Genomic DNA, 16,808 nt, shown 5'->3' on the forward strand with positions numbered 1-16,808 from the left:
CACTTATGAAAACCCAAAGCTGAATGCAAGAAGTTAATTTTCTTAAACTTATACAAAGTTTTCAGTTTCGTAATCAGTCTAAAAATATACAGTAAAATAAAAAATGCAAGACTTCTTCTCCTCTGGTCTATTTTTACCTCTTGTCCTTGTCTCTGCCTGTACATTCTCTTAAGGCTTTGTCTTCATTTTTTTTCTTCTATTTGCCAAACACATCCGACGGCCAAATGTGTCACCTCACATTTTTCTCTTCTTTCCACACTTTCTCCTGCTTTTCATATCAAAATGTTTCCCCATCCGCTTCAAATAGAGCCACATCCATTCTGCGTTGGATGACACTAAAACATGATTTCCCTCGAGTTCCTTTAATCAGTGTCAAAACAGAACATGGGTATGCCTGTATCTTTCCTAACAAGCGCTGCCATTGTGAATCCTTGTGCGCAGGACTAAAATAACATGAAAGAGGACTAATAAAATAGACTTCAATACTCCGGGGCTGGCCCTATATCTTATTACCAGTGGAGTAGAGGGGGGGGACGCTCAACAATGTCAACAATCACAAGCAATTAGGAGCTCAGAGGCTCAGAGAGAGAGCGACTGAGACTGCTTAGTGCTGAACAAACAGTTAACATCTCATTTTGACAGCGAGAATGGGAAGACAGAGACATTAAGAAAACAAGTGGAGAGAGATGTCCGCGTTCAGTGATTTGCAACCGTCAGTAGGACGAACACTGAGGGAAATCCACAGCAAATACAGTCTGCGCAAAAACGTGGTGGGAAGTGCGCTGTCGCATCTAACACAAACTCATTCAGACAATAAGAAAAACAGCAGACGAGACCCCTGCCACATCAGAAGTCCACTCCAAACCAATTTAACTGACAAAGTGACAGTGATAATTCTCCAGAAAATTGGATGCCAAATGTTTTAACTCTCAAGGTCTGACATTCTGACCCGTAATTTAGAAAATAGCTCTGCTTGGTGTAACAATTAGCCATCCTTCGCCTTCTGCTGGGTCAGGAAAGTGACAGGACAGAAAAAATGTTTGTCTGTCTCAAGCTGTATATTGCAAAAATACACAATTATTTGGCTTCTAACTTGTTCCTGCTTGATTATATACATTTGGCTCTGTTATTGCTTGGTCATAGTTAAAGGGACAGTTACTCACATTAGGTACTGTTTGGCAGTAGGGCTGTAATTTAACAATAATTTCCATTATTGATTAATATATTGATTATTTTCATGATTAATTGATTAGTTTTTCAGTCCTTAAAATGTCAGAAAATGCCGAAAAATTTTGATCACTGTTTTCCAACGACTATTTTGTCCAAAAGCCAAAGGTATGCAGTTTGCTATCATAGAGGAGTAAAGAAATCAGAAAACATATTCACGTTTGAGAAGCAGATGTAAGTGAATTTGACTTTGTCTTTTCAGACCCAAAACTGTCGATATGTAAGCAAAATATTGCTCTCTCTAAACCAACAAAACTCCATTAGCAAAATCAGTAATTTTACCTTGCAGAGACAGGAGTTGCTGGTCTACTGCTGCCTCAATCTATTAGCTTGTTTGTGTTAATGTATCACCTCTGTGTTTTAAAAGAATAGTTTGGTTTCACCAAAGTCAACACAAACAAATAAACAGGTCAAGGTGTCAGACCAGCAACTCCTGTGGTCTACAAAGTAAAATTGCAAATTTTCCCTATGGAGTTTGGTTGGTTTGGAGAAAGCGTTATTTGGCTTATTAATGGTGGTTTTTGGTCAGAAAAGGCTGTCTGACAGCAATGTAAAGTAGTAAAAATACTCTAAATGTAGCGTACAGTTAAATTAATATGGATTTTTTTGATGAACCCTTGTCAACTGGCTAGAATACATTTTGTTGCTGATCCTGTCCACAGCTCTACATTGCTCCCTCTGTGCTTCTCCTAAAACAAGAATACACTGATCTATCTGTTAGTATCTCATACATCCGTACACCAAATAAAAACTAAACTAAAAACCCTTTAAAAAAAGATTGTATGACCTTATATAAAGTGTCAAACAATTAGTTTTATCACTTCTAATAGAGGTTAGAGTTAAGTAAACTGTGTGACTCCATATTAAAATGATCAGTGATATAATACGTGTGTGGATGATTTTAAGTGTTTCTTTACTTAAAACTCTGGGTGCAGCTGAACTTTTCATTCATGGCAGGAAGGAATATGAGATCAGGTCTGCCTGAATTAACAAAGGAATTAACTTGATTACATTTTTCCAATTATGACGAGTAAATCCCATTGTTGGTACAGATCAATCATGGGAGAGGAGAGCGGCTTAAAAAAACTCTGATTTTAATTTAAATATTTTTAATTTGAAAATCCCTTTAATCAAGTCTAATGAAAATTAAAATGAACAGTGTGCCTCGCCGTCTTCATTTTCTCTCCCGTCTTTGCCTCAAAGTCCAAAATAGTCACTTGTCGTCAAATGTTTCCCGTGCTCATTTCCTCTCCTCTTTCCTTCTGTATGTGTGTCGTATTTCCTAGGTAGAAGCGCAGACAGAGATGAGTAATTAGCAATTAGTTCCAGGTCAAAGGTTGGATCTGGAAATGAGAAATCAGTCAAAGACATTTGGCAAAAGTTGGGACTGAAGCTTAAAGTTTTATCGACATGATTCAGATCATTTGGCAGTTGTACAACACCGATGGACCACCAAGGATGACAGTGTCAAACGATTGAGACACTTAATTGAACCAGTGAAAGCTGATGTTGTGCCGGGCTTCACACTGTTATATCAATTATTTTTCATTTCACAACTAAGATTGTTATTATTGTTAATCCCAGGGTGCAGCAATTTATGACTCTACTTAATTGCAGTCTGCAGATGTATAAACCAAAATATCTTCTCCTGGGAATAAACGCAGAAAACAAATTACATTCACTCAGTGCCATTTTTTCTCACTTTCCATCATTAACATCAGTTGGAAAGTATTTTGATCTACTGTATATTTCATCAAATTATGTGACCAAATATGTGACCATGGCAATTGCAGCGCATGCAGATGCTGGCAGCTTCTTTAAAATGTGCTAGATTTTTGTTTTTATCTGTTATTTTCACAGTTTTATTGCTGAAAAATGTATCACATATGACAGAAATAAACTCATAGGCATTCAGCAATGCACACCACCGAGGCAGATCAGCCGGACGCCTCACCTCAAATCACCCCAGGAGGAGAGGAGAAAAGTGGAGATGAGAGCTATGCTCACCCAGCTCGGACTTAAGGCTGCTCCTCTGTCTAATGTCTGGCCAGGCCAGGAAAATGAAATGGACGAAACGGGACAAGCAATGGGAAATAAGAGACTGTTGTGTCCACATCATACATGGGCGGAACGTATTCCAAGCTGACACAATGCAACACACCAGAGTCCGGCAGGATGAGGAGTCAGTGTTTACATCGATGATGCTTTGTGCACAAACGCAGTCAAAGTTGATGGTCAGTGTTTCCCAGATGTGAAGATTACATTATCATCACCATATTGTTGCTTCTGTTTACACTCAACCTGATGCAAACTGAAAAAAAAAAACACGCACCACAGAATGATTTGGATGTATATTCAGGGCGAGGATCTCTTATCGATGCCTTGTAATGCATCAAAAGTTTCTACAGGCCTACATGACTTATTTTTCCTCATTATGTGATGACTGACTACTGTTAATCCAGGGCTATTTTCACTTCAACTTCAAAGAAACAAACATGCTCCACTGCTCAAATTGCAGACAGATTGTACCCAATGCTCCAAATTAAGCATGTCCCGTTGTCCCGGGGACAAGACAAACACCACCTGGGATACTAAAATTCGATGGCTGGGAAAATGCTGGGACAGTAGAGAAACTACAAATGAAATTATCATGTTAAAGTGCCATGGAATACATTTAATTCTATTCTGTAAATATGCTCTATGTGTATGTAGCATGAAGAGGCTCCAACCTTCTTTCATTGTGCAACCCTGTGTTGTATAATGAAAAACACATTGTCTTGATATGTTGAAATGAACTTTATGGTGAGGTCATGTCACGTCTAGACGTTTCAGATCAAGCTCTACAGGATTAAAATTATTTGAGTATAAGAAATCCCTTAATCAGAGGGTGGTTTTAGAGATAATGTGAATGTCCAGCGGTGCATCGGGGGAATCTCTCTAAGAGCTCGGAGTATATGGTGTTTTATACTATATGTATGCAGGTCAGTGCCACTCTGATGGAGCGCAGCTCCTATCTCACACTCACCCAGGGTTGGCTGAGGCTGTAGGTGTGCCGATGGTCCTCCAGGTCCTCCTCCTGCTTGGCCTGCTGGAACTCGTGCCTCAGCCTTTGTATCCGGTCATGGTTACTGGGGGTCATCTCACTGCTGGGAGACAGGGAAAGAGGAGTTGTTTTGAATCCAGATATCGCACGAAGTGGTTATCTGGAAGTAATTTTTCAGCAAAACCTCACTCAGCAATAACACCTGATACTTTACTCCAGCTAGCATGTTGCTACTGATGCTTTTTCAGGTTTGAATAATTCACATGAGCACCCTAACACCCCTTTAAATTGTGTTGAGGATCCCTTGATCTGACAGTTGTGATTCCCTTTTGCATACCTGACTGACATCTCTATGTGTTTTTCCGTCCCTCCCTCCCTCCTTCCAGCCTCCTACGTCCTGAGCATCCCTATAACTGAAAGTGTCCCTCGTGCACCATTGTGAGTGATGCATGTCGCTTTTAGACTGCAGGAGAATGTTGGCCTTTTATGGTACGCAGTCATTAAACACTGTGGAAAACCCTCATTTACATCCCCTTCATTAAGGGGCTTTGAGGGGCCTGTCAATAGGAATCAATAGCCTTCCCTCAGCTTAATCAGGCTCTCCTTTTATCACCGGCTACAGAGGCAGCACATGACAAAACGCATAATTATGATGAGACAACCAGCTTGATAATAAGCCTGCATTTATGCATACCATGGGGATGAAAGTGACCAAAGGTTAGGAATTTGTGCTGGGAGGGGATGAGAGCTCGGGGATGCAGGGAGTGGGATTGATAGGGTGAGGCAAGGAAAGGCAGATAAAGGTAGGAGGTAGAGTTCTTGAGGACGGTGCAGAGTGAGAAAGGGAAAGGTTAATCAAAAGCATGTGAGAGAAGGAAAAGAAACTAAGTCAGCTAGGACCTGTCACCCCTGTCATTGTGCGTGTCCTCCTGAGTAGCACTTACAGGTGGCACACCGGCGGTGGAAGTGATTGCTTATTTGGGCCCAGAGGATTCTGGGCGCAATTATGGTGATAATTGCAGATTAGAATGAGCACATCCTTCTGATGATAATGGGCACTAGGACATGCTGCCAATCAAGCTTCATTAAAAGCACAATAAATAGCAGCTCATAAAGGATGAATGGATCTCGGTGCGTGCCCCTGAGTAGTACTTGGCGAGACACGGTTATCGTGTTATTCGTACTGGCTGATCAAAATCAATTGTATTAGTTATACTCCATTTGATTTCTATAGCTTTATGTGCGTGGGAGAGCAGGAGTGTACATTAGGCCTTTTATGTGGATGTGGGCAATTAAGTGGCTCATCGGGGTGTGAGTTGGCTTATGCTTTTAGGGTGTGGGGTGATGGTGAAGACCGTCTATTACTGTTCATTACAAAATCAATGTTCCCTTTATATTTGCATGAGGTTGTTTAAACAATATATGTGATGTTTAAGGAATCAAATTACTTAATTGCAGTCTATAAACAACAGAGCTACATAGGCTTTGTGTGCCGGTCTGTGACAACACTTCTTCTCTGTTCTGTAAATTAATCTAAAATTAGTCCAAAATGCCTATCCCAGGCATTCCCAAAGTAAATTGAAAGTTGTTCTTGAACCATTTGGACTACATGCATGGTTCTGATCTTTTTGGAAAGTAACAGTCTGAAGTTTTCCCCCAACAGTCAGAATCACTGTAAGTGCTATTGCATAACAGAGGTTTGAACACACTAGGAAGGTTTTTATTTCGGGATGAATATTTTTTGCAGAGAGATGCCTGCAGATGACCTATAACTAGGACTTATTAGCAAGAAAAGACAATGGGACCACAGCATTTATCTTTACATGTGCAAATTTGATAAAACAGAAAATGAATATTTATTTACAAATTATTCTAAAGAAATCTGATTGGCCACCCCTAGTGCCACCCCATTATCCTCAAGATTGGTTATCAGCGGGACCTTAGTTTGAACCAGTTGTTTGATGAGTATTTTAAATGTGCATTGCTTTCTTTTGTATGTAGCCTACTTCTATTTTTTTAAAAGGTTAATTAGCTTCAATAAAAAAAAATGTAGTAGTGTAGTGTGCACATGTGCACGCAAGCCCTGCATAAGTCAGTGCCTCTTTTGGGCCACCTCAAACAAAAAAATCTGGAAATGGCCCTGTCGTAGGCTGTGGACAGAAAATTAGAGGCTTCTCTTGGATTAAGTGCGGTGTCAATCAAAGGGTCAGAGGCCACTGCCACTTTGATCTCCATGCTAACTCGATTTATGACGAATAGTAAGAGAAAGACTGGCTAATTTGAAATTATGCAACAGCAGTTTGTGGGTATTTATAGATGTAACAGTGTGTTTTTAACTAAATATTTGATTGGACTGGATTGAGTGGACCTTTGCCAATGCAGCATGACCGGTTTTGTCTGACTTTTAACTATCAGTGGAGTAATTTAAGGCTTCAGAGATGAGTTGCCTGAATTTTGCAAATGTTTGTTTGTGGTGTTGATTTTACCTGCTGCGGTGATCGTATCTCGAAATGGTTTCCATCAATTGAAAAGCACAAGAATCTTAGCTTTCCAAAGATATGCTTCATGAGTACCCACTGTTAAACATAGCAGTACTTAACTGTCCATGTGCTATGAGACTGTGCAAAACTGGGATTCCCCCACATTAGCTCTCCATTGTCATACAAGTTTGTATTGCTTTTAGCTACAAAATTAACACACAATAGTTATAAGAGACTATTATTAGCTTCAGAATTTGCTTCTGTATGGTTATCAGTGCTATGTACACTATGCCCATATTGTGTCCATCTGTTTGTTGATGCAAAAAAAAAAAAAAAAAAACACCTCTACAAAGGAAGGTTTCCAGATTTCCCTGAAGATGTACTTGTCTGTGTCTGAGCTATGCCATACATACACTCAGACAGCATGAAATTGCGAACATAAAAACACATCTGCAATTCTGAATTAATTTCCTTCACATCTTCTTAATATATGCCTGCTAAGACATATGCTGAGATAGAGTGCATGCCATCATCCCTACTCGAAAGAGGTTTGACAAGATGGTAATGGTGGGAAAAGACCAAACAGATCTTGGAAGTCCAATAGAGGCAATTAGCTTAATCCCTGAGGCTGGTCAAAGAGAAGACTGGGCTGACTCCAAACAAACAACCCCATAAATTTTTCTCTTTGACCCTCCAGGGAGGGTCAGTGCTAGCATCAGCATCTCAAACATGCGCCACTGAGCTTGAGGAACCAGAGGGGGCAGCTGGGGATCCAGAAAAAGGGCCACAACCCAGGCTATAAACAACACTGCTTGAGTCCATATACACTTCTTACACAATGAGACCTACTGCCCTTCTCTCACCCACTAAATCAATCTAAGAGAGAGTACATTATATCACCAAATTTCTGCTCTAGTGTGTGGTGGGTGAAGTGGTGGGGAGAGGAAAGGCAGAAGATCGGTGGCGACAAGATCTCCAGCAAATTAAAGAACGAGCAGCGAGGCACTTCAATATATTTTTCAAAGTGCTACAAATGGAAATTGCATTGCGTAGGGGCTGGGAGAGGGGTTGGGATTTAACGAGGGGTGAATTTGTCATGGTAGTTCAAAGGAGCCCTGTGCAATATCTAGATTATCTGCAGGGGCTTCTCCTCTTGGGCCTCCACCCACCATGGGGGTTCCAAGATGATGGGATTCTTGAAAAGCACTCCATGAAATTTGCCAATGTAAATATATTCATATACGAAGAAATAAGAGCTGGAAAGCCAAACACACATGAGCAGAAATCAAGTAGAGATGTTCCCATACAAGTTTTTCCTTCCTGATACCAATTCCAGTACCTCAACTTTGGGTATTGGCCAATACCAAGTACTGATCCGATACCTCTGTCATTAACCATACATATACTAACCATGTATGGATGTGATATGACTGCCATAATTGTTGTATGGCTTGGCTCAGGTTAAAAAATTGCCATATTGTTGTTGTAGTACTCGAGATTGATCTTTGTCTCTGTCTCAGCCAAAGAGGACTACCTGTCTCAAATGCAACCAATAACTCATCTCATTTCTAATTTGAAATTTTTGGTACTGGCTGTCAGTCTGCTCCCTTCATACACACACCAAGAAAGTGAATGCAGTAGACAGGGGAAGAAACTGTGGCTGTCTAGGAGGAGATATCAGACAAATCTTCTGAAATAAAGCTTGGCTACCTAAACCACTAAGAGTTGTTCTGCAAAACAATGTCTGAAAGCAAACACACAGCAGTGTGTAAATTCTGCAGCTAACTAGCTAAGTTATTCTTTTGCTACATTTTTCGCCACAGTATCAGTCTTGAGTGGGTCTTGCCCTGCTTTGGTCTTGGTCTCGACTTGGTCTCAACCCCTTAAAGACTTGGTCTTGTCATGGTCCCAATACATTCCGGTCTTGGTCTTGACTTGGTCTCAGTTTAGGTGGTCCTGGCTATAAAATTGCAGGATGCTGCTGGGAAGTAGCACTGTCCCGTTTAGGGCTAAAAATTGTATGGTATCAGATTGGTGCATAGACTTGTGTACTCATCAATAACCAATTGGATTGATTCAGCATTTTAAGCTGTATCAGAGGCATTTCTAATATTGGTATTGGTACCAGAACAACTCTAGAAGCAGGAGAGTCACCAGGGGCTTTTCTACTATCACTGTAGCAACTGGCAGCATACCTGTCTCCATACATAAAGAAGATGGATTCAGCCGCCTTCCCTGAGAGCTCCCCAATGCTTGGGCACCTCAATGTGTAATTAGTCAGCATGATCGCTGCAGATGCATCAGGTGTCACCGCTTATAAATTCCCCTGTGAATACATCAACAAGAACAAGAGCTGCGGGGAAAGATTGGGGAGGAAAACTGGTGGCAATTTACGTCAGCAGACCACCTCAGCAATTAGGATAAATGTGTCACCCGAGCCAGTGTTAGATGTGTATGAGGGAATATGAATGAGCGCTGCTCATCAGTTTGCTATCAGCCATGTGTTCGTGCATAAGGGAAAAAGGTCACAGGTTGTGTAAGTGTACTCAGGGGTACAGGGAGCCAGTCTGCATCATGATCGCATGAGCTTGCAGGGCTTAGTCCCAGGGCTGTTTTTTTTTTTCCCCGAAAGCTCTTTTTTCAAACATGACTCAATGGAAAATGGGATGCCGCCCGTAAAGTAATTAAAAAACATGGGGGAGATAAAGTATCCATATGCCACAGCATTTTCACAGCCAGCATCTTCATTCCGCCCTGCATAATGAGATTTGCTCAAAATTCATCTGTGCGTTCGCAGAGTGAAATGTCAGCACTTGGCCTCTCAGGTTGGCCATATCCCTCCCAAATCCAACACAGACTGCAACACGTAGACGTAGAAAGAGACACAAAGATGCCGACACACACTCTAACTAGCTCCCTTTCCCTGTCTCTCTTCTTCTCACTTTACAGACACTTGCATTCAGTAAAGTCACACTGCTGCTGTATTTATAGCCTGGCTGAAAGCTTATTCTCATGGCTTATTGGGAGAGGTGAACTTGTGAATTCACAGGCCTGCAGAGACAGGTCAAACAACAAGGACTCAGGCCAATCTGAACAACAGTAGACCACCTACTGATCTCTTTTTTCTCCTGCTGCTGCAACTCATCCACTCCCTTAATAAGGTGGGGTTATAAACACTTAGCTGAATCTGCAAGCTCATGTTTCATTTTCTCTGGCAAAGATGTCTGGCCACCTTCCCATTCACACAGATTTCCACCCGTCCTAGATCTCTTCGGGCAAATCACAACGGTTTACTTAATATGGTGTGATCTGATACAATGATACGTTACTGGTCCAGATTAGCTGAGTCACACATTACATGTCTTCACAGTCACAAAACTCAGATAAAACTGTCAATCTAGGCAGTGCTGAAAAAAGATGAATCAAGAAACACATTTTAGTGTCCTGTTTAGCTGTAAATTTGGAAAAGATGTGGTGGTGTGGAGTCGAGATCGAACAACTTCCTGTCTTGGTTTAGAAATGTAATATTTTCACACAAAATCCAATACGGCCAACTTCCTGTCGGGAAAACCATCATAAAAAAATGTAAATATGCAGAGAGCAATGATACCACCACATTTTGTGAAGATCAAAGCAACCTTATCCTAACTCAGCATGCATTCAGGGGATGTTATCCAGCCCCTGTATGATGCCTTTTTCACCAGTTTTGACATCTGTGCCAATTTTTGTGAGTTTTTTAAGTATCATTAAGTCCCTAAAAATGTGTTGGAAAATGGGAACAATAATAATCTCTGCAAAAATAATACGTTCCTTGCACCTTAGATGAATAAAGCCTTGTGAATAAATCACAGTTTAAGTTTTCAACCATAACATCTTACGATATCTCAAGTTATATAGCAACATATTTGTTAGTGCTTTTATTTTGCAGCAGCCTGCAAAGAACCAGTGGTGTGCATGTGTCTATGCGCATACATGTGTGACCCCCTTCCCACCTGTGTTTTTTAACCTGACCTGTTGACAGGGGTCATGAGACCTCTAAAGCACCAGTTGGGGGTATGTGGATGCCTGTCCATGTAATAGTCATCCTTTGATCCAGGAGGATTTGGCAGATGTCTCACACACCACAAGGCTTAGGCCAAGGATGCAAACTATGGCACACTATTGCTTCTGTTGGTGGCGGATCAAAGCCACGCTGGGTCTCGGCATGCCCTATAAACACTGCCACTGGCCAATAAAGGAGTAATCCAATCACTGAGAGTGTAGTGTGGGTCATATGAGCATACCTTAGGTCAGGGGGCCAGTCCCAGCCAATCAGAATGAGAGCGTTATAATCTAGGGGATAACATTTCAAGAGAAGTTTGACAGTAGTTCTGAGAGTTGTTACAGACTTGTTCATTTCCAAGTTCAGTGAAAATGGCTGAACTGTCAGGGCTTCGGTGTGACTTTAAAATCAGACAGTCTGTTATTTCTTATCTGATCACTGTTGATTGAAATTCTATCAGATTATCTGGTTTCTTGCTCTGGCCCCAGTATCTCCACGCAGCAGATGAGGGGGCAGACTTCTTAAGTTTGGGCCCTTTGGCAATCTTGCATCAAGTCAAAGGCTTAGCTCATCTTTATTCCATCGCCCCGTGGACTTTCATTTATTTCAAAGACAGAAAGATGAGGCATTTTTGGGGAGATGGACAGCCTTTGGGACCTACCGCAACGATAGAAAAAGATTAGATCTGCATTACCGCTGGTCATTTTTGAAGGGGAGAGGGACAAAGATAAAACATTTTTTTAGAGTCTTCAGAGGAAATCAGCATATATCGGCCAATCTGCCATGATTCTTGCAATCAAACGGAAGCATTTGAAGCGTATAGCCCTCTCCCGGCATTTCTTCCCCTTTCCACTTTACTCTCTTTACCATCTTCATAAAAATATCTTCCATTTTTTCCCTCTTGCCTCATCTCGCTCCTATTTTTCTTCCCATATGTTTTATCTCTGAATGCCTCAGTCCTCCTCTGTGGTTACAGGGATAGGTCATGAATTCCCTTCTGTCCCCCTCATCCTCTCCCACTAGCCTGGTAAGTGACAGCTGCAGGCTGGACAAAGGCCCGATAATACCCTGGATTTGTCAGGCTCTGACTTCACCCATGTCCTCCTGTGACTGATGCACTGACAGTGGCGCCTTGCCAGCTAAAAACCCTACTTCTTGATGGGGGCTGTTGCTGTTGTCGGGCTGGGTGTGAATATGTGTGTATGCATATCCATGGTTCCTTTCAGACTCCAAAGCTGCCTATATGGGGTCCTTGGGGGTCTTAAGAGGCCGTCATCTGGGATGTCTGCCTAGGCCGTGGTGGTGGCGTGACTGGGGAGTGTGGAGCTCTGATTAGCAAGGGAAAGAAGTAACGTCTGGCTGTCCAGCACGGCTGGCCCCTGATGTACCGTTCATCTCTTGCTTCCCCAGTGTGAGAAATGAAGAAACAGCTCTGCCCTGAAGGGAACCACAGAAGGCCCTCAACCAAGAAAATGGTTCATAGAAAATGAGGAAAAGAGGCAGTTCTTCAGCTCTCTCTTTGTCCCTTTAGAGACGTATACCCCTCAGTATTTCAAAAGACCTATTTTCCTCAGCACACATATAGCCCTCTTTATCCCAATTTGGTTTATTGCTCCACGGGCACATGCTACAGTACAAACACCTTTTCTCCACAAGTCAAACATTTCTTTCTTTCTTCTGTTTGAGGGATTGCCAAAATACAGGTGCAAGTGAGCAATTGGCCTTGCAGCTGTTTACATGTGAGAGAGACACCGGCGATGCCTTCTGCCCTGCCTTTTCACTGGCAAGTTTTATGGTTTTCCTTCCAAAGAGAAAGCACTGGAACTGATCAAAGGCGCTTTTGTTTCCGCGTGTTGTGCCGTGTGGCTGTATTACACGTGGTTAGAAGGAAACAGGTGTGACCTTCTCCACAAAAGAGGAGCTAAAAGTGCTTTTGGTTGTTTTAAAACTTCCAATATATGGTCTGTGGCTTTAATGCTAAAAAAGAAAGAGAGTGAGACGGGAGTCCACAGGCCAGAGGAACGCCTCGAGGCGATGTTGTGGCAGAGCCAGCTGGATGGCCAGAACATTCTACTAAATAAAAGTAAAAAAAAAAAGAAAGGAAACGATGGATGCTCAGGTGCAGTAAGGAAATGTATCAATTATTCATCTGATCCTGTGAGGTGGATGCAGCTGCTCTAACTTGGAGTGAAGGACAGACAGGAGGACAGACAGGAGGTCATAGTGGCTTTCCATTTGAAGTAACTTACAGAGGCTGACTTTTTGTCCACTGCAAAATAAAGCCCTGACATGTTTGACTGAAAAAATGTTAACAAATCCTCATAGTTACGCAACAGAATAGCTCAATTGCCAACTATTCCAACAGGCTGTTTGATGCCAAAGTGAAGCAGCAAAAATATTCTAGATATAGCCAACATTTTAATTTTAATGTTGACTTTTTTATGTGGGCCTTTTTTAAGTGGCTAAAATACATTTTGTTGATGACCCTGTCCATAGCAGGTCATTGCTTAGTTTCCACGCTGGCATCCCTGCTGTTTCTCTACACTCGGGGCATAGTGACAGCCATCTACTGCAGGTAATACACTGAATGGATACATACCTTATCCTTATACAGCCCCACTTTAAACAATCCGAACTATCTCTTTAAAACTTGAAATAACTCAAACTCAAACTAACTTGAACCCCAGTCTCTTGGGTTTCCTGTGTGTGTTTGAGCCATCCATCTTTCTTTCTTGTTCCTTATACTTCTCCTACCATACTCACTGTGCCCACTGCAGGCTGCTGCCAAAAAAATAAATGTAAATATGAGTTGGAATAAGCTACTTGCACATTGTACCTAAGCATATTTCTCTGGATGGGACATGCTGAAAAATGTGGCAAAGTGTTGTGCTTCCATATCAAGACATGCTGAACAAACAGTCAATGTTTTATGGAGAGGCATATGTGCTGCTAAGATTGACCTTTTACATAAATTCTAAGAAAACACTCCACAACATTCATTCAGTTAACTCTAATGAGTTGCATCAACTCTAATCTTGTGTAACTCAATTTATATCCAACTACAGCAACCATTTCTGACTCTATTTTCAGTCCTCCTTATCCACTGAGTAAAAAAGAAATAGCAGTGCCTCTTTGAGACATGTTTAAGGTGCTTTCATGCAGCACAAAACATAGTGTGAAGCGGGAAAGTATAACATTCAGACCTTATGTTGGGCACGGTTAAAAATTGATATGGATGATAGACTCTCTGAGAACTTTCTTCTCCACAGTCACTGGCAACTTTTTCTATAGGAGAAGAAAGGAGCCAGGCAGCTTCTGACTGACAGCTGCGTCCTCCATGAAGAAAGAGATGAACTTTGAAGTTAAGGCCTGTAATCCCAATCCATTGATTCAGAGGCACTTGCACACTCTGAGAGAAAGAGAGAGGCCTGGAGTATGGTTGGGACTGCATAATATATTTACACAAATACACACTCACATATGTGTGCCTACACTTCGCAGTAAGTTCAGAGTAGTGCCATTTCATAATGAGGCAAAACAGCACTGCATGCTAATGATTAAAGTTAATCACATGTCCAAAACTTGCAAACACAAAAAATTAATTTACTGGATCATGTCCGAGAACTCTGATGCAGTAAAGTATTTATTTATCTTATTAGCCAAAAGAAAGGTTACAAATGTTTGAGCAGTATTACTGCCTTTTTTGAACATTTAAGCAAAAAAATGGAATTTGATTTAGAGGTGAAAAAGTCTCTTTGGTAGGACATGATTTCTCAAGATAGTGTGAAGTATATAAACAGTATGAAAGCACGAGTGACAGCCAAAGTCTCAGAACAGGGTGAAAATTCCCTTTAAATACAACATTTTCCTGTCTATTCCTGTACTGTGCAGTGTCACGGCTGTTTGTGTTGCACAGAGGCATCTGATGGGTCAACATTCCTCTTCAGGGTAAGAAGAGCAAAGAGTAGGTCTTAAATAAGGTGTGAAGGCCACAGGCCAAAGTATCCATCTAAACAGTTTAGCTCAGCTTTTATGAGCCCATCAGGCTTTAAAGACAGTTTTTATGAGATATCAGCTCGCTTGACACTAAGCGGCCAGAAGAGGAGCAAGCTGGGGGTATATGACTTTGGCGTCCAGTACACTCTTTTATGGACCCTGACACCAAAATATTTGGTCTAAGTATAGGGTGGCGCCGTGAAATATGAAATTGGTTGCTGTGTTTTGCATTAGGTGACCTCAGATAAATGCCCAGTGAGGCAGCAAGTCACCTTTGCAGGTTTCTCTTCTGAGCAGCACTCCAAAACCCAAAGAGGGCTAGAGAATTTGGCGGAAGTGGCGGCTAGACGATCGTCAGCACTTAGACAAGGAGGAGCCGAGTGGATCTTGAGACGAGTTTGTCTAGCCAAGTACGGATGCCTTAAGTGCTTTACATAAAACAGATGCCATGTCTTAAGCTTGACAACCTGCTAAATGAGAGACTGTTATGAAATTACGAGTAAAGACAATATGGGGAGAAAAACCTGTGGAACTAATTAATTTAACAAGTTTTGGAACAATTTATTAAAAGAGAAAGAGTGAAAGCTGCTCCTGTTTCATGTTTCTCAGTCTTGTTGTGCTGCCACAGTCAAAGTCCTACAGAAACAGTCCGACAAACATCTCCAACCTGCCCAGCCAGGTCCAACTGAGCTCATCACACAGCTGTGTGACCTCCGCAGCAACACCACCAACCCCCACCACCAAACCCCCTCCTACAGACTTCACTTACTTTTTAACTTTGCATTCTGAAAGTGCCTCATCCCTCAGCTGCTCTTATGTGCTGGAATGCCCAGGGGCAGCTTATTAGAGAGGCACTAGTTTTTCAAGCACAGTGCAGCAAAGCCTCAGCACAGTAGCAGGAAAACAGACAGACGGGAGGGAAGCAATTCAAAGACGGGTCTCGGGGTGAGCTGCAGCTTAACAGCCAGAGAATGGGATGGAATATTACTCACATAAAAAGTTGGTGATGTCAGCTACCGTCAAGTCTCATCCAGTGTGCCGTTCAAAACATCTTAGATTTCAAGTGGTGCTAAATTGACCTTCAGTAACTTGCTCATGTCAAATCTCATCCTGTGTTTCCCAAATACTGTAATCACAGAGTTCATCTCTGGTCCATTTTTTTGCAAGTTCTGCACAGTTACTAATTAAGAATGATTTACTGACTGTTTTCCAAAGAATACTGTTTTCCATTTTTCTACCTGCAGGCAAACATTGTTATATGTTCAGTTTGAAACTTGCAGGGACTTGAAACTGAAGGAAAATCATTATTAGGGAATAATTAAAGGGCAGAAGTTGACCCAAGGATGTCTTAGCTTCTCAACACCTCTTCAACATATCCACCCAAAACCTTTAAAAATAATTCCCATTTGCAACTGCATTACCATGCAGCTGTGTAGGCCTACTGCACAGTGCTTACAGTGCTCCTCCAGCTACCTAACACTGGGCAGTGTTTTCATTACATAATGTTAAATTTATTGTAGCCACTGTTTCAGAACTTTATGAAATGTCACAACAAGACTGTGGAGCTGTCCACTCTGCTGAACTCAAAGCTAGCTAGTTGGCAGAAAAAAATCTCATGGAAAATACAGTCAATCATGTGATCATCCCTGTGGCTTCCAGCTCCACAACTCTGAAACCTCCAGTTTTAGGCAGTTTTCATTGTCTTTAGCCTGACTTGTAGCTGCTAACTAACTCTTCTTCACCATCTGGACCAACTATTCTGTGCAGAGAACAAGGGGACGCTGTAGTAACGTTATAAAAACAAGGACACACAAGTTACCAACAATCCCACCAGGCTCAGCCTGTAACCATATACATATAATATAAACTAGACAGGGCATTGCTGCTAAGCCTTGCTGGCAATTTTTCCCAATGGCCCCTTGCAGTATTGCAGCGAAAAATTCCCCACCAGCTCAAAAAGCATTTCCTTCCATAAGCCACCATTATAAAAGAGACGTCTGTAAACCTGTTGACAGGAGAC

The 16,808-nt window shown here is 41.7% G+C and overlaps 1 protein-coding gene across 2 annotated transcripts in view; it reads right to left on the reverse strand.

The window, feature by feature from the left end:
- Positions 1-16,808, reverse strand: part of LOC146307270 (partitioning defective 3 homolog) — a 474,057-nt gene that overhangs the window by 19,030 nt on the left and 438,219 nt on the right. For both annotated transcript variants that reach the window (XM_084746851.1, XM_084746850.1), the window contains one exon: positions 4,253-4,373. In XM_084746851.1, coding sequence (XP_084602977.1) covers positions 4,253-4,373 — 121 coding nt within the window. The remainder of the gene's footprint in view (positions 1-4,252; positions 4,374-16,808) is intronic.

This window comes from Lutjanus erythropterus, chromosome 21, assembly GCF_056507025.1.
Source record: "Lutjanus erythropterus isolate fLutEry1 chromosome 21, fLutEry1.hap2, whole genome shotgun sequence".
In the NCBI taxonomy this organism is placed as follows: Eukaryota; Metazoa; Chordata; class Actinopteri; order Lutjaniformes; family Lutjanidae; genus Lutjanus; species Lutjanus erythropterus.